Source organism: Vulpes vulpes, chromosome 12 (assembly GCF_048418805.1).
Source record: "Vulpes vulpes isolate BD-2025 chromosome 12, VulVul3, whole genome shotgun sequence".
In the NCBI taxonomy this organism is placed as follows: Eukaryota; Metazoa; Chordata; class Mammalia; order Carnivora; family Canidae; genus Vulpes; species Vulpes vulpes.
In genome coordinates, this window is record NC_132791.1 from 68,564,553 (window position 1) to 68,584,872 (window position 20,320).

Below are 20,320 nucleotides of genomic sequence, written 5' to 3' on the forward strand. Positions count from 1 at the left end.
CAAAGAAAAGAACCAGATACTTTTACGATGATGCCAGATTTCTAGCTTGTGATAACATGATGAGTAAAATGCTGGCACCATACCAACAAGGGAGCCTGCCAAGAGAAAACCATCAGATGTTGGTGACCGAGTTGCTCCCTCATTTTGAATTGTTCAGGGAAGCAAAGAGAGGCTAGGCCAAACACACACAGGGGGAATCTGGAAGATTCTCTGGAGCTCACAGGTTTCCTTTGTAAAATGCCAAGTATCCCCAAGACGTATTCTTGCTTTAAGTAGATTACTTCCACCAAGGATGGGGGGGGGTGCCCTCCTCCTAAAACCTCCAAGAGAGCAGCTGAAGGAGAGAATGTAAATTCTGGTTGAGCTGCAGAAATAGGAAATGGTGAGTTATGATACACTTTGAGGGAGGGGAATGGGGGCTTTGCAGAATCAAAAGGTTGCCTAGGTACCATCCTGTGTCTGAGGAGCAAGTGGGGAAGAAGGGAGGAGCCATCTGCCTCTGTTTGACAGCTCCCTCCCTTCTCCCACTGCCTTTTGGCCAGGCCTACACCCACTCATTCTTTAGGATGTAGTTGAACCACATCTCCTTCCCAGACTCACCAAAGGAGCCTTGGCAGCTCCATTCTTTGGGCCCTTGTGGTTGTTTATATACATATTTCACTCTGATCTGTTTATAGCTGCAGTTCTCCCACAGACCATGGATTCTTTGAAAGCAGGGATCATATATTCATTTATCATTTAACATAGGACACAATCGGATTCGGTAACTGTTGACATGACCTTGGTGAAACAAATTATCAGTGTTAATAGGTTTCCACACAAAAAAGGCGTTTCTAAATGGCATGGAGAGTATACATGCTATATTTGTGTCACTTTTGTATTCATTTAAGGAGGGTCCTTTCCCACTTTTCTAAATTAAACTGTTGCCCAGTTAGTTACTAAAAACAAGAACATTTCCTTCACCCAAATCAGACCAAATTAAGGAAGATTACCAAACCATGCAAGCAGACTGTTTCATTGAGCTTTCTAGTTTAAGCAGAGACCAGCAAGAAGTAAATATTTAAATATTTGAATATCCCTAGAAGAGGGGTGCCTGGCTGGCTCAGTCAGTGGTAACTCTTGATCTTGGGGTCATGAGTTCGAGGCCCATGTTGGGTATAGACGTTACTAAAAAATAAATGAACTTTAAAAAAAAACCCAGGAGGAAAACTGTAGAAAGAATACCCTACTAATTACCGGAGTTTATGTAGACCAAAAAAACACAAGGGTGGCCAGGCAAATTTGGGAAAATTTGATGCATCATTTTACACATTCCAGCGAGAATTTTAAAAATGTAATATCCAGTGGGCGCATGGTTTGGTGAATTCAGCATACCCTTCTGCTGCTAGTATAGCAGACTAACCTAACTCTCTGGGAAAGTGGAATGACAATATGTATGAGAAACCAGAAAGAAGTTCTGTAATCCAACACCTGGAAATTTATCCAAAGGCAATACATGAAAAGAAGAAAATGCATACGCTTGAAAACGTGTGTTGTTCTCATCATAAGAGTGTCCTCTCCACTGATACTCCAGTTGGTCCCTATCACCCTTTCAGGCATGGGGTAGTGGTGCATCTGGGCTCCCAGTGTCTTGGGGGCCTCGCAGGGAGGTCCTCTCACCCAAAGCATTGGGTCTCAAGCAAGGCCGATCAATCAGAGCTATGGATACAGTGACACCAGGCTCCCCTCGAGCAGACCGAGTATCCACCTTGGCTCCTGGCAATGGCTTCCTCATTTTGTGTACCATTTCTCCAGCCCCTCGTCATTTTTCCAGTCTGCTAGTTCCCACTTGGACCATCTAGAGACTTCTTAGACTTGAGTCCATGGTTTGTCTTGTTATACCCCCCAGAGCATTCTGAGGCTTCTAGGAAGACAATAATTGCTGATTCAACCTGAATCCAAAGCCTTAGGAACTGAACCAATCCCTATCAAACCAACCCAGCTGAATACAAACCTTCTCCTTCCCATTCAGAGAGGGTAGAAAGGAGGCAGGAATTTAGAAAAATAATGTAAGATCATTTAACAAAAAAACAGCAGGAATTTTAGTTGAGGTTCTTTAAGAAAAGTAAAGACTAAGAAAAAAAAGGATTAGAAGAACAAACATTGCCAAAATCTTTAGAAATGGAGACAAATTCCAATAGGGGATTGATGACTAAAATTAGTGGTCCTCAAACATTTTTGCTTAGTACATGAAGTACTATTTACCCTCTTGCATATTTTTTAGGTTAACATTTAAAATTTGTCATCATAGGGATGCCTGGGTGGCTCAGCGGTTGGGCGCCTGCCTTCCTTGGGTCGTGATCCGGGTATCTGAGATCAAGTTTGCATCGGGCTCTCTGCATGGAGACTGCTTCTCCCTCTGCCCGTGTCTCTGCCTCTCTCTCAGTCTGTGTCTCTCATGAATAAATAAATAAATCTTTAAAAAATAAAAATAAAAATTCACACTTTAAAATGGAATAGTCACTCTCTTAAATGAATCCAGTGAAACCTAAACACCATAGCAATTATGCCTACCATTCACCATTTTTAAAATATATGAAAAAACTCTTGTTTATCTACAGTATATTCCACTTATTTTTTCTCTTTACACTGTAACTCCATTCCACATTCTCACCCCTCAGGATTATATCCTAATTTCACATATTTCTGTGTTTGAATGTGTTTTATCTATCACCTATTATATTTCTCTGCAATGAAAAGATATATACATTTAAATTTAATATTTTAGGGATGGACGCCTGGGTGCCTCAGCAGTTGAGCATTTGCCTTCATTCTAGGGTGTGATCCTGGTGTCCCAGGATCGAGTCCCACGTCTGGCTTCCTGCATGGAGCCTGCTTCTCCCTCTGCCTGTGTCTCTGCCACTCTCTCTCTCTTTCTGTGTCTTTCATGAATAAATAAATAATCTTTAAAAAAATAAATTTGGGGGATGCCTGGGTGGTTCAGCGGTCTGGCGCCTGCCTTCGGCCCAGGGCATGATCCTGGAGTCCCAGGATCAATTCCCATGTCAGGCTCCCTGCGTGAGGCCTGCTTCTCCCTGTGCCTGTGTCTCTGCCTCTCTCTCTCTCACTCTGTGTCTCTCATGAATAAATAAATAAAATCTTTAAATAAATAGGGATCCCTGGGTGGCGCAGCGGTTTAGCGCCTGCCTTTGGCCCAGGGTGCGATCCTGGAGACCCAGGAGCGAATCCCACGTCGGGCTCCTGGTGCATGGAGCCTGCTTCTCCCTCTGCCTATGTCTCTGCCTCTCTCTCTCTCTCTCTCTGTGACTATCATAAATAAATAAAAAAATTAAAAAAAATTATTAAAAAAAATAAATAAATAAATTTAATATTTTACATTTCCTGTGTCTGAAAGACTATAAGTGCTGAAATATTTTCTTCTAGATTGAGATATATTAATAATAATCAATTATTCAAAATAATATAAAATATATTACAAAGTTTTTAAAGTATTAGACATAAGTAACTTTTTACAATTACTGCATTTGTTTGTTGTTAAATACTACTTCTTAGAAGAAAGAGATATAGTTTAGCATCAGTGTTTTTTCTATTTTTCATTTTTGTAAATTGTAAGAATGTTTTTACCGTTAATAAGTAGATGGGGCTGTAAGGTTTTGAACTTTAAAATTCTTTGAACTCCTTCTACTTTATAGACTCATATAGTGATCTTCAGGTCATCCTTTATTGAAAGCAATTATTTGGAAATCATATGACTTGCAGAAGAATTTGTTATAGAGCCATTAGAAGTATACACTTTCTCAATACAGCCCAATATTTTAAGTTGATAAAAAACTGACAAAAGTTTCCTCGAGTTTTTACACGCTGGAATAATGCACCCTTCTAAGATCTCATTGAATGAGTTATGCCCTCTCTTTTTGCAATTTGGAAAATATATAGCTATGGTGGCATGGCTGGGAAATGAAGCAGGGAGACACACTGACTGCATTCTTTAAACCAGCAAATCAGTTTCAGGAAATAATACAGATGCAAGTTGAAGATTCAGAAACAAGTGGCCTTAAAATGATCTTAAGTAGGTACCTACCCCTTGAAAATCCCTTGGAGGGAATGCGAGGGTGCAAATCTCAGTTTGCAGGCCACTGATAAAAATTTTCACATTGTCTTACTGAATTTATTAAGAGCTCAGGCTAGGCCTTGGTCAGGACTCTGTACAGTGGCATCTGTGCCTTGGGAGTATAGACCTGTGATCTGCACACTAAGGATAAAGCAGCTCAATCTCTCGGTTGATGGATTGTTAAAAATGACTACTCTGATCCTTTATATTCTGTTCTTCTGTATTTTCTTCTCAATGCTAGTAACCTGAGCTTCAATTCTGGGGTTCTGTGATGCAACCTGTATACTGACGACTTAATACAAAAGGATTATTAAGACTATAAGGACACAATAAATCTTTAGAGGACAGTAAGGGAAAAACAAAACAAAGTATGTACTTGTATGAAAATTAGGACTTCAAAGGTCACCTGGGTGGCTCAGTGGTTGAGCATCTGCCTTTGGCTCAGGGTGGGGTCCTGGGGTCCTAGGATGGTGTTCCCCATAAGGCTCCCCGCAGGGAGCCTGCTTCTCCCTCTGCCTGTGTATCTCCTCTCTCTGTGTGTCTCTCATGAATAAATAAAATCTTAAAAAAAAAAAGAAAATTAGGACTTCAATTATGCAAAATCACATCAACTACAAACCTACAAAAACTTCTAGACAAAACTATAAGTCAAGAAGCAAAAATGAAGTTGTGATTTTGGGGCGTGTGTGAAATGTCTGACTTTAAAAATAATGATTACATTTGTGAGGCGGGGGTCTGATAACGTCTAACCTAATACTCTTTCCCCCAGTGGTACCCAAGGAATTGGTACAAAATAAAGTATTCACAAGATTGATGATCAGTTTTTCAAACACTATTTCCTCCTCATGATTCGCTATGGGTGTTCTTCCCCAAACATACCTACACTTTTCCCCAATCTCGTTTAATACATCCCTTGCCTTAACGTCACAGATTTGGTAAGTTTCCTTTCCTGCGGTATGATGTGATCTTTATTCAGGTTAGCTTTTTGGCTTTCTTGCATTTTCTGGTTTTATTGTTCAGAGTTGAGGAGCTTGACCTTGTTGACTTACTGCTCTGAAATTTTAGCACTCGTCATAACATTTTAGTTTTTTAGAGCCCTTACTTTAAAAGAAAAAAAAAAGCCGTAAGTCATGACTGGCAGCGCGCCCCACACTAATCTTTTACTGAGATTTCCCGTGTTTTTTCTTGTTCTGTTTTTCCGACATCTCACCATGAGAGCTCGGTGTATCTCCACCAACAGGAGAGAGGAGGGTGCTCCCGGAGCGTCGGGGGGTGCGAGGGAGTGACCACAGCCGCCGCGCTCCCGGAAGTTCTGGCCGTGGGACCCGCAGGCCCCGCACACCTGCCTCCCGACACGTGCGCGGGGAACCCGAGGCAGCGGAGCGGCGCCCGCCCCCGCCCCGGGCCGCCGAGCCCAGCCGAGCCGAGCCGAGCCGAGCCGAGCCGAGCCGAGCCGAGCCGAGCCGAGCCGAGCCGCGGCGTGGCCCCGCCCCCTCGTGGGGCCCCGCCCCCCGGCGTGCCTCACGCCGCTGCGTCCTCCGCCGGGCTCGCGGCCCCGCCCCGCCCCGCCCCGCCCCGCCCCGCCCCGCCCCGCCCCGCCCCTACGCGGTTGCTCGCGGCGGCCGCCGCCCTCCCCCGGCCCAATGGCGCGGCTGCCGCGTCAGTGATGTGAAACCTCGCTCCGGCTCGTCCGGCCCCCGGCCCGCAGCCCATTACACCATCCGCCGCGGCATCCGCTGCAGCTGCTGTAGCCCGCGCAGACGGGGAGGGCGGGAGGCGGCTCGGCGCGGCGGGGCGGGGCGCGGCGGGGCGGGGCGGGGCGAGCGGCGCGGCCGGATTCATTCCTGTGGGGCGCGGGGCATGGACGAGCTGCGCGGCTGCAGGCGGAGCAGGCCGGCCCCGGCGGCGGCGCGGACAACGGTTTCCATTTAAGGGGGGGGCGGCCCGAGCGTGAGCGGCCGGCGGCGGCGGGGAGGACCGGCCCCCGGGCAGGTAGCGGCGGCGGCGGGGCCCTCGGCGGGGAGGCCCGGGCGGGCGGGCGGCGGGCGGCGGGCCGAGGCCGCGGGCTCGGCGGCTGGCCGGGCGGGGGTGGCGGGAGCTCGGGGAGGCGGCCGCCCGGGCCTGGAGACGGCGGCGGGGAAGGTTACGGGGGTCGGCCGCGGCCCTGGCCGGGGGATCAAGATGGGGCGGGCCAAGTTGGCTGAGCTGGACGGCGGCCGGATTTCCTGAGGCTCGAGGGCTTCTAGAGCAAGGAGCAGCTTTAGGGCGACTGCTGCGCGCGAGCTGGCCGGGTTTGTGGTGTCCGACCTTTTTGTTCCGGCCCCAGACCCCCTCTGGCCACCGTGAGGCCTTCAGCCTCGCGCCCTTGGCTCGCTCTCCCCTGCAGCTGGGAGCCAGGGAAGCATTTCTGAACCCGCGTCCCTTGCCTCTTCGGTTGTACTCACTCTGGGCGTGTGCGAAGCCGAAACTGGAACAAAGCTTGGCTGCTTAGGCGGCGAGAAAGCCGGTTGCCGGGAGTGTTTACATGACCGTGTGCAGAAGAGAAACTGCCTCCCCCGGACCCTTAGGGTCCGTGTGCACCTTTTTGTGTTCTTCCCACCGGGTCTGGGGGGCTAGAGTAGTGCCTGAAGTTTGCCTTCCCTCTCCTCCCCCTTCCGACTCCCGCCGCAGAGGAGTAGAAATTAAGAAGACCTAAATAGTGTTTTTGCCCTTACCTATGGAAATTTCAAAACTGCCACTCCCCCCCCCCCCTTTTCTAGTTTGGGGCTCTGGTTGTCAGATGTTGGGAGGCGGTAAGAGCACACTTTTCGTGGTTTTATATCCGTTTGGGGTGCAGCGAGTAACACTGAACTTTGGTTCCTGTGACTCTTGCCTGTGTCGATAGAGTGAAGCTGGAGCTTCTTTGAAGGATAAAGAAAGCGCAGCGTCTCCACCGGACATAAATGGATCTAAAGACAGCAGTATTTAACGCAGCTCGGGATGGCAAACTCCGGCTTCTCACCAAGTTGTTGGCAAGCAAATCCAAAGAGGAGGTTTCCTCCTTGATCTCTGAAAAAACAAATGGAGCCACGCCACTCCTGATGGCCGCCAGGTACGGGCACCTTGACATGGTGGAATTCCTCCTAGAGCACTGCAGCGCCTCCATAGAAGTGGGGGGCTCTGTCAACTTTGATGGCGAGACCATTGAGGGGGCTCCCCCGCTGTGGGCCGCCTCTGCAGCAGGACATCTGAAGGTGGTGCAGTCTTTGTTAAATCATGGAGCGTCTGTCAACAACACAACTCTAACCAACTCCACTCCTCTGCGAGCTGCCTGTTTCGATGGCCATTTGGAAATAGTGAAGTACCTCGTGGAACACAAAGCTGATTTGGAAGTGTCCAACCGCCACGGGCATACGTGCCTGATGATTTCCTGCTACAAAGGACACAAAGAGATTGCTCAGTATTTACTTGAAAAGGGTGCAGATGTTAATAGAAAAAGTGTTAAAGGTGAGTTCACCTTCTTCGTTGCGGTTTTTGAAGTGTTTACCATTATTTTTCAGGAAGTCTGATCCCTAACTATATAAACAGTGGGCGCTGAGTCAGCCAACACCGACAGACCTGTTTTGATTATGTGTCCCTTCCATCCTAACCTTGCTGGTCGTTTCTCTGATACCCCATAACACAGTGAACAAGTGTGATGAAAAGACAGTCGCGACATTAAGGAGCATTTTTCTGTCACTTGTTTCGAGTACCTTCCAATTCCTGGGTTCCCCAGAGTTACAGGGGATGTTAGCGGCAGTTAATCTGAGCCCTTAGGCTTGCATTTAATCCACTTGAGAATATACTTCAATGTAATGTATTTGTCTTAGCTTTGATTTTTTTTTTTTTCCTAAGAGCGTTGGTAGAATAGAAACTACTATATTTAGTGAGTCATTGTGTTATGTGTCTTAGACATTTCATTTGTTGTTCAGTCAGGGAAGGCCAGGCCACACTGACCTGGAAGGATTAATATCAGTGGGAAAGGAGAAAATCTGTCCTCTTGTTCTTAATTTATCGTGTGGCCAGTAGAAAAATCTTTTCACCTAGAACATGTATTATACATAGCAAGAGAGAAAAGAGATTTTAAAAGCTGCTACAGCCCTGAGAGCCAAACAAGGACTAGGCTAAACAGACGGGGATTTGGTGGCTAGCAACATAAACATTTTTGTCCAAAAGAAGAGCTCAGGTTGACTGTCGTAATTTTCAGGGATTGTAATAAACCTAACGCAGCAAATGATAGTTGAGAATTTCTTTTTTGGAAACTCTTAAAAACAACTCTTTTGATCGCATATTTTGATACTTGGAAACCTTTTTTTTTTTTCTCTTCAGCATATTTATTTATACAACAGAGTAATTCACTGCCCCGTTAAAAAAAAAAAAAAACAACCACCAAACTATTAAAACTGAAAAGTAGCCTACCTACACAGTAAAAAAATTCAAACAATACGAATTGGTGGACAGTGTTTACAATGAGAAATCTTAACCACCTCTGATTTCCAGACCTCCCACCCACTGGGAGCCACTGTTTGTTTGCTGTTTATGGGCTTTTGTGTGTTCTGGAGATGGTCTGTGCAAAGACAGGTACGCTTGTCTATGTCTCTTCCTCTTTCCCTTCTGTCAGTTGATATATACTGTTTGGGTTTTTCTTTCTTTCTTTCTTTTTTTTTTTTTAACCTTAAATTATCTTGGCTGTCATTCAACTGCAACACACAGAACTTGCCTCAGTCTGTTTAGCGGTTACACAGTATTTCATTGTACGAATGTACATAATTTATCTAGGCCCTGTTGATGGACAGTTAGGTCACATCCAATATAAGCAGTGCTTCTGTAAATATTCTCAAACAGAAGTGTGTCACACTTGTGTGACAACAGCTATATGCTAGGTAACCTATAAATGGAATTGCTGAATCGAAGTGTGTATTTATCATTGTGATGGTGTCTGATTGCCTTTCAGAAAGGCTAACCAGTTATGAGACACAACATAGTTGTTGGACGTAATTGAATGATTTTAGTATTTTTTTTAAAGGTTTAATATAGAATCGTGTGGGCTCACTGATTTTCTGTAAGTTTATTTTTTAGAGAAAATATAAAAATCTCACAAAATGCCACTTAGAGATAATCCTTCCAAAATACTTCTGAATTTATTATGTATATTTGTAATTTTATTGTATATGCTCTTCTATAACCTTTTTTTAGCTTAATCAGTAATATCTTTAATGACATTAATTATAGTCCTTTAACTTCAGTAGCTGTGTACTCTCCTAATAGAGTTTTCTATTGCTTCTGGCTTTTCAGTAGGATAAAGAAATGTTTCTGTGGACATACTTAGAAAATTTTTTGTTTGTTCCTGATTATCTTTGGGGTGGGTTGTTGGCTCAGAGGACAGCGTGGCATTTTTGTTTGTTTAAAACATTCATTCCTTTAAAGAATGCCTGTTTAAAGGGAGCAATTACTGCTTACATGACCCATGTTACCATTGGGAATGCTTTGCAATCCATTAACTAGCAGAAAAAGCGTTAAATGGTACGTCTACCTTTTTAGGTTTGTTGGATTTTTTTGTTTCTTTGTTTTGGGCTTTTTATTAGCCAAATAATGCACAGATTGTTGAACGTAACATATCTAAGTGAAGTTGTTTTAAACTCAGGTCATTGGAGAGATAAGTACTGATACTGCTTCCCTTATGGTTTTCAAAATTGCTTTCCATGCTTCTGGAGATATAATGTATGAGAGAGCTTCACTATAAGTAGCTCATATTTTTGTGAGCATTTCCCCCTGATGAACTGAATGGTATATAACTTGATAACCTTTGCTGTTTCAGAAGAATGTTTCTTTTATCACTGTCATCATACAGCCTTGTATGTGAGAATACGGTCCAGTGATCTAATTCTGGAGTTGGTTTTGGTCAAATGATCTAATTCTAGAGTAGTTCTGTCCCACCCCCACCCACCCCTTTATCAGTATCTAGTACTTGTGCCTTTCAAAAAAATTACACACAAGAAAACAGTTTTATGCCAGAAATTGTTTTCACGTATTCTCAGTTTTATATACATACAGATGTATGTCATATGTGTGTGTGTGTATTTATATATTTGTGTGCAGTACTTTTGTTACAGTGCCTTTTAATTTTTACAGTGATTCTTAATGAAAATTGGGGGCAGCTTAAAGTGTATATGTACCCCTCCCCCACTCTGATCCCGAAGCTTCCATTCTTTGATAATCACTCTTTTCTGACTCTAGATTTTTTTTTTTGGGGGGGGGGGTTAATGTGTCATTAAAAAGCGGTTGAAACTGAGGCAGGAACATTGGAGAAGGATCTGTCTGATACAGTATCAAGGAAAGATGCCACCCCCTCCCCCTGCCCCAACATTTTTTCCCCTATCCAAGAAGTAGACAAGAGTGATGAGATTAGGGATAAAATGGAATAACTTCTTAGGAAATGGTATGTGTCAGCTGTTGGAAATGGTTGTGAAGAAAGAAAACCCCAGTAGATTATGTTTGGTCTGCTTAAATACCAAATGCACATGACTTCTACATTCCATTACTTTTTAACAGGCAGTTGGCATTTGAATATATTCCTTAACTTTTGTTTTCATTACTTTTTAACAGACTGTTGGCATTTTGAACAGGTTTTAACCTAAGGTGGAATTCATCCCCTAATTGAGACAGCACTTACTGAGTCCCTCAGTGTACTAGGCTGTTAGACCTTAGAATATACAGAGCTAATTAAGACAAGATAGCCTGTCCTTGACTCCATGCTCTTGAGCTCAAGGTTTGATTGGAGAGACAGGCTCATATGCAGATACTTAAGCCACAGTATGGTAAGTGCAATAGTAGTATTTTCTTGATTTGATATTTGTGAATACTTTAGCTCCACTCAGATGATTCCCCGGGAGACTGTGGGTTCTTTGTTTTCCGGTGGCATTCACAAAGAGGAGAAAAACTTTGAGATGTTTAGGAATGCTTTTCCCATTTAACACAGCAGGTGATTTTTGAAACAGGAGAGTGGGTTGCTGTGTAAAAACCACAGACCCCAAATCAGAAGTGATTAGACAAGCCCATCTCAGAGCTACTATATTGATTTCAGCACTTCCTAGTTATGGTCATCTTGGGCTTGTTTTGTTTTATGTTGTTGGATTCAGAATAGAATCTATGGCAAAGTTACTTTAGCCCTTCCGTTCTGCTTTTATACCCCAGATTCTACTGGGAATTGAGCAGCTGAGAGTGATTTGAGTGCTACGGACCAGTAGTATAGCTTCTCTGAGTTGGGGTTGGAGAGACTGGCCCTAGAATACAGGCTCTCCTCCTACATAGGTTAATCTTGTAAATACCCAAGGTAATTAGGTAAGTTGGTAAGAAGATAATCACTGTGCATTTTCTGTAGGCAAGACCCTGTGTGGGACATTGTGGAGGCCTCTAAGAAGATACAGGATGGCATATTTGTTCACTGCTGAAGGAATAGTGTGAGCCTGTGCTGATGGATTTTAGAAGACATGTCATGGAGATGTTGAACTCGGAGACATTGAAGGGGTTGTCAGGGTTCAGATCTGTAGATTGCATTGGATAAAGTTTTTAATGCTTAGGAAATGACATAAGGAAAAGCACATTGAGAAATATGCTTGGAGAGTCCAGGAAGTAGAAGAGTAGGCATATTTGGACCAGAGGGCACTCAGGGCTAGATTATAAAGGACTGACTTCTAGGTAAAGGCGTTTGATTTTTATTCTTTATGCAGTGGTAAGTTAGTGAAAGTTTCCAGTTGAGAAATAACTGAGATTTTTTTTCCCTCTCTTTCTTTCTAGAGAAACCCACCTATATGCATTCTAATTCTATTATATTGTGAGCTCTTTAAGGCTAGAGACCTGGTGTTTGTGTCCATATGTTAGAAAGAGTGTCTGGCCCATAGTGGGTAGTTGGTAAATGAATAAAATAGGTTGGATTTAAGAGAGAGAGGATTATAAGCTCTTTGATGGCCAGGACTGTTGTGTTGTTCTTTCACTATGGAAATAAATACATATGTGAAGACAATGTAAGACATTGAGACCATAATTGTGAAAAATGAGCAGTATAGGTAGAACTCTAGGAGTTCAGAAATGGAAGAAATTCATGTAGGCTCATAAGTATAGCTGGCTGTAAAAGGGTTTGAGAGAGAGCCTGTTCAGGCAGTTTTATTTGACTTATTACTAGGGAAATGTTCTTATTCCTGCATAAGGGGAGAGAAGAATATGATTTGAGCCACTTTATACTTAACCACCTTTCTTCAGCCATCATCCACATATGTCACAGTTTTAAAAAATGTATTTCTCCTCTCCTTTAGTTTTCTGCAGTAGTTTATTTATTTTTTCTCTGCAGTAGTTTAAAGGAAACCCTAAGCATGTTATATTAGTTCTCTGCCATAGCCTCGTATAGGCAATTTGTGGTGTAGATGTATTTTAATGAAAGAAGTGTGAAAAATAAATTATATTATTATATATATTTTTTTACCCATTGCAAGTGCAGAGGAATCTCAGATAAGAAAAGCTCCCCCATAAATTCAGAAAGGTTGATGTTAGGATCAGGGATAAAGAAAGTGACCCTTATGCAGTTGGTATGCGGGGTGGTAAGCTCTGCCAGTTGGAAGCAGAAGTTGTCCATCCTTCTTTGATTTTTCAAAATTCTTCTCAGCTGTTGATAACCTCAACACCTACTATCAGAGAAGAGTTGGAGAGAGGGACTTAAAACTTCTGTGGCATACCTGTATTGGTTTTGATTTAACAGTAATGTTCAGATGACTTACTGGTTGAATTCATGAACATTTTGTTTCCACTTCATTGGGTTGCGCCTGCAAGTTGTTGCACGTTCATCCTTTTCCTCTTGGGTCCCCTGGCACACTTCTCTGTGTCCCCATAGAGACTTGGTACCCAGTTGGAGAAGTGAAGCTGTAGAAAGTGTGTAGGTTGAGTGCAGTGGGGAAAGAGCCACTGTGTTCCTCTAGGCTCAGAGATTGGATTTTGAACTGCAAGTCCTCACAGCTGAACTGAAGTTGGGAAGAAGAGTACATCCTGAACTCTACTGCCCTTTCTGGGCTGTGGGCGGCTGTACTAACTAACAGCAGAGGTTGTTTTGCTTATTGACCTTTGGGTACCAGTGGTTCCCTTGTTGAGTTCATTTTTATCAGACTTTCCTGGATGCAAATTGTTTCTTTAAAAACAAAATTCAAGGAGCCCTTGGCATTCTGGAGACGAGCGCGGTTAGGGAAGATAGAAGTGGGCAAAGGCCCAGGTAAAGAAGTCACATGGGGACACATCTGCCAAAAACATCTCTTCTTCTTGTCCACAATGCTTTGGGAAGAGTGACCAGGAAAAGGAATTTTCAGGAAGTCTGAATTGTAATGGTGATGCTTCTAGCAGCTGATGTTGTATAATTTTCATCAGATTACACTGATATTGGTTGCTTTTTATCCTGATCCCTTAGCTCAGGCCCTCTTAGCCTTAAAATTCTACTAGATGTCAGGACCCATCTCCCAGGCTCTTCCTGATTCTCCTTGAGTTATAAGAATTCGTCCTACCTCTGGATGCAGATGTTTTTAGTGTTTAACTTTGTTGTGATCTTTAGGGATCTCTATGGTTAAATATCCTTATGCTCTGAACTCAGTGCCTTATACAAAGAATTCATGAAGGGAGGGTACGTGGTAACCTTGGCACAGTTTGTATTTGATTCTGTTTCGATTCTTTTTTTTTTTTTTTTTAATTCCTGTCCTTGAGTATTTCTGGTATTAGAATATACACGGGGGAAGGGAAGCATCCTGAGGAGAGGAACCTTCTAGTGCTCCATAGAATCCTGAAGTCTCTACCCCTTCTCACCTCTTCCCTTAACTCATACCATTTAGTTATCCCAGGAATAAAATATTTGGAGTCAGCATTGTTCCACAGTTGAATTGCAGGCCCTTCCCCATCTTTGCACGCGGGCCTCATATGAGTACCAGCTACAGAGTTGAAGAAGAATGGAGGCTAAAGAATAGAGGTGAGAATTGTTTCTGTGCATTTCCAGCAAATGTGTAAGGGACCTTTAATTGCTGCTTCTCAAAGTCAAAACTTATACTTTTATCAAAAACACAAGTACTTTGATTTTAAAACAGCTTTGAGACACAAGTCACATACCATTCACCTATTTAAGTGTTCAAATCAGTGTATGCAGAGCAGTGCCGCCATCACCACTGCCACCTTTTCTTCGTTACCGCACCACCACCCCAAAACCCATATCCAGTACTACTCACTCCCATTTCCCCTCCTCTCCCAGCCTGCATGCAGGAAGTTTAGGCAACCACTAATCCTTATGTCCTTAAGTGTTTGTCTGTTCTGGACATTTCATCATATAAATGGAATCATAATATGTGCTCTTTTGTGTTGTGATTCTTTGCCTCCGTGTGATATTTTCAAGGCTCATCCATTTGTAGCACACGTCAGTACTTTATTGATTTATTCTTTTCATTGCATAATCCCTTGTGTAGATAGACCACATTTATCCATTTATCAGTTAATGGCCATTTGGACTGGTTCTACTTTTTGGTTATTAGGAATAAGAATGGTATGAATGTTCACTTACAAGCTCTTGTGTAGATGTACGTTTTCATTTCTGTGGGGTATATATGGAGGAGTGGAATTGCTAGGTCACATGGCAACTCTCTGTTTAACCTTTTAAGGAACAGCTCAGCTGTTTCCCAAAGTGGCTGCACCATTTTACATTCCTGTCAGCAGTGCAAGAGAGTTCCAGTTTTTTCACACCCTCACCAACATTTGGTATTACTCTTCCTTCCTGAGACTGCCATCTTACTGGATATGAAGTGGTATCTCATTGTGGTTTGGATTTTTTTTTCTTCAGGCCTGTGATGTTCAGCATCTCTTCATCTGTTTATTGGCTATTTGTTGATCAGCTTTGGAGAGATGTCTTTGTATTGTTTGCATGTTTTAAAATTGGGTTATTTGTTTTATTACTGAGTTGTAAGAATAATTTATATATTCTGAATACAAATCCTTTATCAGATACATTATTTGCAGATATTTTAAAGTAAATTTAATTTTTTTTTTTTTAAGAAAATGAGGGAAGTTAAGAGTAACAAAAAGGGAGTCAGGTATACCAGTAAAAATAAGAGGAGCAAGTAAAATGAGTGCTGATCACAAACTTAATTTTTTTTGTAAAAACTGAAGTAATTATAAAATGTCTTCCATTTCTTTTCTTTCCTTTTTATTGAAGTATAGTTGACATACAATATTGTATTAGTTTCAGGTATATAGCATAGTAATTTGAGTTAAACATATGTGGTGTTCACCATAATGAGTGTAGTTACCATCTGTCACCATACCATGTTATTACAGTATTATTGGCTGTATTCCCTATGCTGTAGTTTTCATCCTCATGACTTATTTTATAACTAGAAGTTTGTACCTATTACAGCCCCTCGCCTATTTCACCCATCCCCTCTCACAGCCTCCCTCTGGAAACCATCAGTTCTCTATATATGCGTTTCTGTTTTGATTTGGTTGTTCATTTTGTTTTTTAGATTGCACATTTAGGTGAAATCATATATTTGTTTTTTGCTTGTGTGACTTATTTCACTTAGCGTAATACCTTTTGGCCCATCTATTTGTCACAAATGACAAGATTTTAATTCTTTTTTATAGTTGAGTATTACTTCATTATGTGTACACACACACACACACACACACACACACACACTGCATCTCCTTTATCCGTTAGTCTGTCGATGGACACTTAGGTTATTTCCATATCTGGGCTGTTGTACATGTTACTACCATAAACGGAGGAGTGCATGTATCTTTTTGAATTACTGTTTTTGGATTTTTTGGGGAAGTGGAATTACTGGGTTGTGTGGTATTTCTATTTCTTACTTTCTGAGGAAACTTCATACTCTTTTCCACAGTGGTTGTACCAGTTTGCCTTGTTTTTTTTCCACTCTTTTGATGATATTATTTATAGCAACTTGGATTTTATTTTACAAGCTCATTTTTGAAATATTCAACTATAGACCACTTAGATTTGACTTAAGACAATTGGGGGTTTTACTGATACCCTTTGCTACATAGACAGGAAGGTTTCCGTGGGTCAGACTGTGTTTGATAAGCACAACTGTATTTGACTAAAACACTAAAACTTGACCTGTGTGAGGACTTTACAAAATAACAGAATCTGTTGAATTGATATTTCTAGAAAACGTTTAAATTATAATAGACATTTTGTATTTGTAAAATATTTTACAGACTTTGTAAGAACATTTTTATTTCATTAAAAATATAAATTGGGAGTGGTTTAAAAATGGACTAAATTCTGATCCTGGAGAACTTGAGTAATCCTATCCAAATTGAGATATTTATAAATTCTGTGTTGAAGGTGTTGTAGGATTTAAGTAGTTAGTTGATTGGTAGCAATCTCTTGCACAGTCACTTACTGTTTAGTCAAATCCAAAACATCTTGTGTGGAGCCTGGGCACTCTTAGGGCTCCTACTAGTTATTACTCAAAATAATAGTAAATTTTTGGATTTCTTAAACCCCTGACTCCTTTGTTAGGCACCTAAACTTTCACAATTGAGCACGAATTCCTGTCTTTTATGTGCCTACTATCAAAAGATTACAGGTCTCATTAGAATTAACAGCAACTAAGATTGGCACTTTTAGGTCGGTCTTCTTGAGAAAGACTACCATGTTGTTTATTTGTTGTTTTATTGTTTTTATTATAATTCCAGTACAAACATAAAGTGTAATATTAGTTTTGGGTGTACCATATAGTGAGTCAGCACTTTCATACATCACAAGTGACTGGTTAATCCCCATGACCTATTTCATCCATCCTCATAACCATATTTTTGTGCAGGAGCATTTGCATTGTTTCCAAGGAATATGGCTACTTTTTATCCTTCCAGATTTTCTTAGCCCTGTTTCAAGGTTAAGCTACAGTAGTTGAAAATTAATATGTTTAGAGCTTACTATTTTAACTTTCTGTATAAATACTTGAACTGAATTAACACTTCATCGACCATTAGCTTGATTTTTTTAAAGAATTAATTAATTTATTTATTATTGAGAGAGAAAGAGAGGGAGTATAAGCAGAGGGGGAGAGGCAGACTCCCTGCTGATCAGGGAGCCCCATGTTGGGGGGTGGCTTGATCCCAAGACCCTGAGATTATGACCTGAGCCAAAGGCAGAAGCTTAACCCACTGAGCCACCCAAGCGCCCCCATTAGCTTGACTTTTAAGGAATGTCCGTTTAACAAACATGTCTTTTAAGAAATCATGAGAATTTTCCATAATGAATTCAGTGTCAGAAATTTTACTTTTTCTTCAAATGAACATGTTCTGAGTCAGGCACTGAGAATTGTATAATACACTGTTTATTTACTTTTTTTCTTTAGTTAAAGGTAAATTAATTAAATTTCAATGCTAAATATCCTTAATTTCATCTAAGATGCCTAATAAGTATTTATTTTTGTATTTTGTGTTCTATTTTTAATTGTCCCTCTCACTTGGAGGATAGAAAATCAAGACATTATGAGGTACTGATACCAAATCTTCCATCGCACTATGGAAACATTTTTAAGAGGCATATAACCTCAGGAAAATGCTTGAGTTGAATATTCAGTAGTACTTGGCATGTGATATTCTGCACCAGAAGTTTAACACTGATGTTACCTAGCAAAAATTTCAGGTGATTTTATTGGTCTTTGGCATGTAACTTAGCACAGACTAGTCCCAAGAACATAGTAACTTGATTTTTAAATTCAGCTTGTTATATTTTTTCACAAGAACCTGTATTTAATCCTGAAAGCATCTTTCTCTTGAATGAAACAGTTAATAGAGCAAATATAGCAGATAACTGATTGTCATTTTATAAAATACATGGAGAAAGTCAGACTAAGAAACCCAGAAATTAGAAGGTAAATAGACTTGTCATAAAGTAAAGTTTGTGAACAGACCTGTAAAAATGTCCTATATGCCTTGGTACAAAAGTAATATGAATTAAAATTCAAAAATTAATTCTGGTGCCAGAAAGAATACAATAAAAGTAGATCTTTTAAAGATTACCTAATTCCCTAATTGGGATGAATTAAAGATGTATTTTAAGTTCTCACACATTTGTGATTCTGTCTTAAATTAGGGATTAATTTTTTTGTCATCTAGTTATTGAAGTAAAATTTATACACCATAAAATCCATCCTTCTCAGTATATAGTTCTGTAAGTTTTGGTAAACATACACTATAGTTTATCCACCAGTATAATAAAGATAGAATGGAAAGTTCCTGCATGCTCCTCTGTAGTTGGCCTCTCTCCCAGAATCCCCCCGCCCCAGCAATCACCTGTTACCATTAGTTTTTTAGGCATTAATTTGAATAGTGAAAATTCTGAAGCAGTGCACATGTATGTCAACAGGGAAGTGTGTATGTAAACCTGGACATGCCTCCTTACTTGAACTGTCACCATAAAGCCACTGAGAATGACTGTGTAGTATCTGGAGTTTGTGTAGACCGTACTCATCACTTAACGTGAGAAAATGCCCAGGATGTAGGCAAAAAGCAGGAAACGGTTTTATATAGACTGATTTACAACTTTCTCAAAACCTCTATATAGAGAGACAAAAATTATCATTGCTTTAAAATGATGTTTTTGTTTTTTTAAGCTTTTCTAAACTTTTGAGTCAAGGTCTAGGCTACAATTCAGAAGCACTTTTTTAGGGCCTCTAGGGCATGAAAATGTGATGCTCATATACTTGCTACAGCAGTTAAAATCCTCTCCTAAGACTTTACTTTTTAAACTTATCCTCAGAAGCTAAATTTGAATCATTTTGTATGATAAGTATTAAAAATTTAAGACTCTTACATTAACCTTAGCAGTGTGCTGCTAGTTGGCATATTATATAGGATCTGGGTACTCTAGGAATAGACCATTTAGGTAAGAAAACAGATTTGTGTGGCAGTAACATTGGACTACTACAAGGTGTTACATAATATCATAATAGTAGGTGTAATAGGAATACCTACCAGGACAAGGGACACGTTCATTCACTAGGCATCCTAACAATGACACATTGGTATGGTAGAAACAAGGAAGTGTCTTCAGGCAGCTGAAGTTTCTGTAGAAACTTGAAGGAAAAGAGATTAAAATGGTAAAGAAGAAAGAATGTATTAGAGAAAAATGAAAAGTAGAGGCATGGAGGTGGATGTGAGCAGGACGGTTCCTGGTGCTGGGAGCAGTACTTAGGATGGCATAATATGAAGCGTAAGTAGGGTCTCTGCCATGTGAATGGCAGGTATTGACAATGCCTTAGAGAAGGTGTTGGCAAACTGGCCCAGGGGTCAAATCCTGCCCACCTCCTGTTTTTGTGTTGTCTGACAGCTAAGATGTTTTATATTTTAATAGTTGGGGGAAAAATTAAATGAGAATAGTACTCAGTGACACATGAAAATGCCATGAAAATCGTATTTCAGTGTCTGTAAGTCAGGTTTTGTTGGAAAGCGATTGCCTCCATTAATTTAATGTATTGTCAACAGATGCTTCTTGCCATGGTAGAGTTGAGTGGTTACAGTAGAGACAATTACAGCTTGCTAAACCTAAAAATACATCAGGCCCTTTATAGAAAAAGTTTGCCAACTCCTGGTGAAACTCTCAGTGCGGCGTTTACATTGGACATGATGAGAAATGAAGCTGGACAAGTAGGGAGTCAAATAATATCTCAGTCTTTTAAAAATCCATTTCTCATAGTGTATTTTGTGTGTGTTCTCAGTAACCAAGATGAAGCTTTACTTCACATAACATGTTCTGAAACTATGGATTTTTTCTTCATTGCCCTCCCACCTTCCACGGATAGTGCTTTGGGAATTAGTGTTGTAGCATTTTGAAAGCCATGTAAAAGGTTTTCAACAGTTTCTTTAGAGGAAGCATGAAAGTGTTGGAGTTGGAAAGGAACGTGATCGGGGGAGTTTCATTATGAGGTTTGGCTTATATTAGCTACAACTTACTCATCAGATTCTAGTACAACTAACATTTAGAATGTGACCCCAGGAATGAGCAGTACTGCAGTGGCGGTTGGGAGACATGGGTTTGTGTTTTACTACCAATTTCCCTGCTTTCTATTTGTAGAATAAGTATTTCCTCTACTTTGCAGAATTGCAAATATAAGATCACAAGGAGGCAATCTCTAATAAGTA

General features: G+C 41.1%; 1 protein-coding gene across 3 annotated transcripts in view; it reads left to right on the forward strand.

The window, feature by feature from the left end:
* Positions 1-20,320, forward strand: part of FEM1C (fem-1 homolog C) — a 56,865-nt gene that overhangs the window by 26,329 nt on the left and 10,216 nt on the right. For 2 of the 3 annotated variants that reach the window (XM_072728780.1, XM_072728781.1), the window contains one exon: positions 6,996-7,597. In XM_072728780.1, coding sequence (XP_072584881.1) covers positions 7,054-7,597 — 544 coding nt within the window. In that variant the 5' untranslated portion in view covers positions 6,996-7,053. Of the gene's footprint in view, positions 1-5,951; positions 6,104-6,995; positions 7,598-20,320 lie in introns of those variants that run through there. The other variant, XM_072728779.1, reaches the window with a different exon arrangement.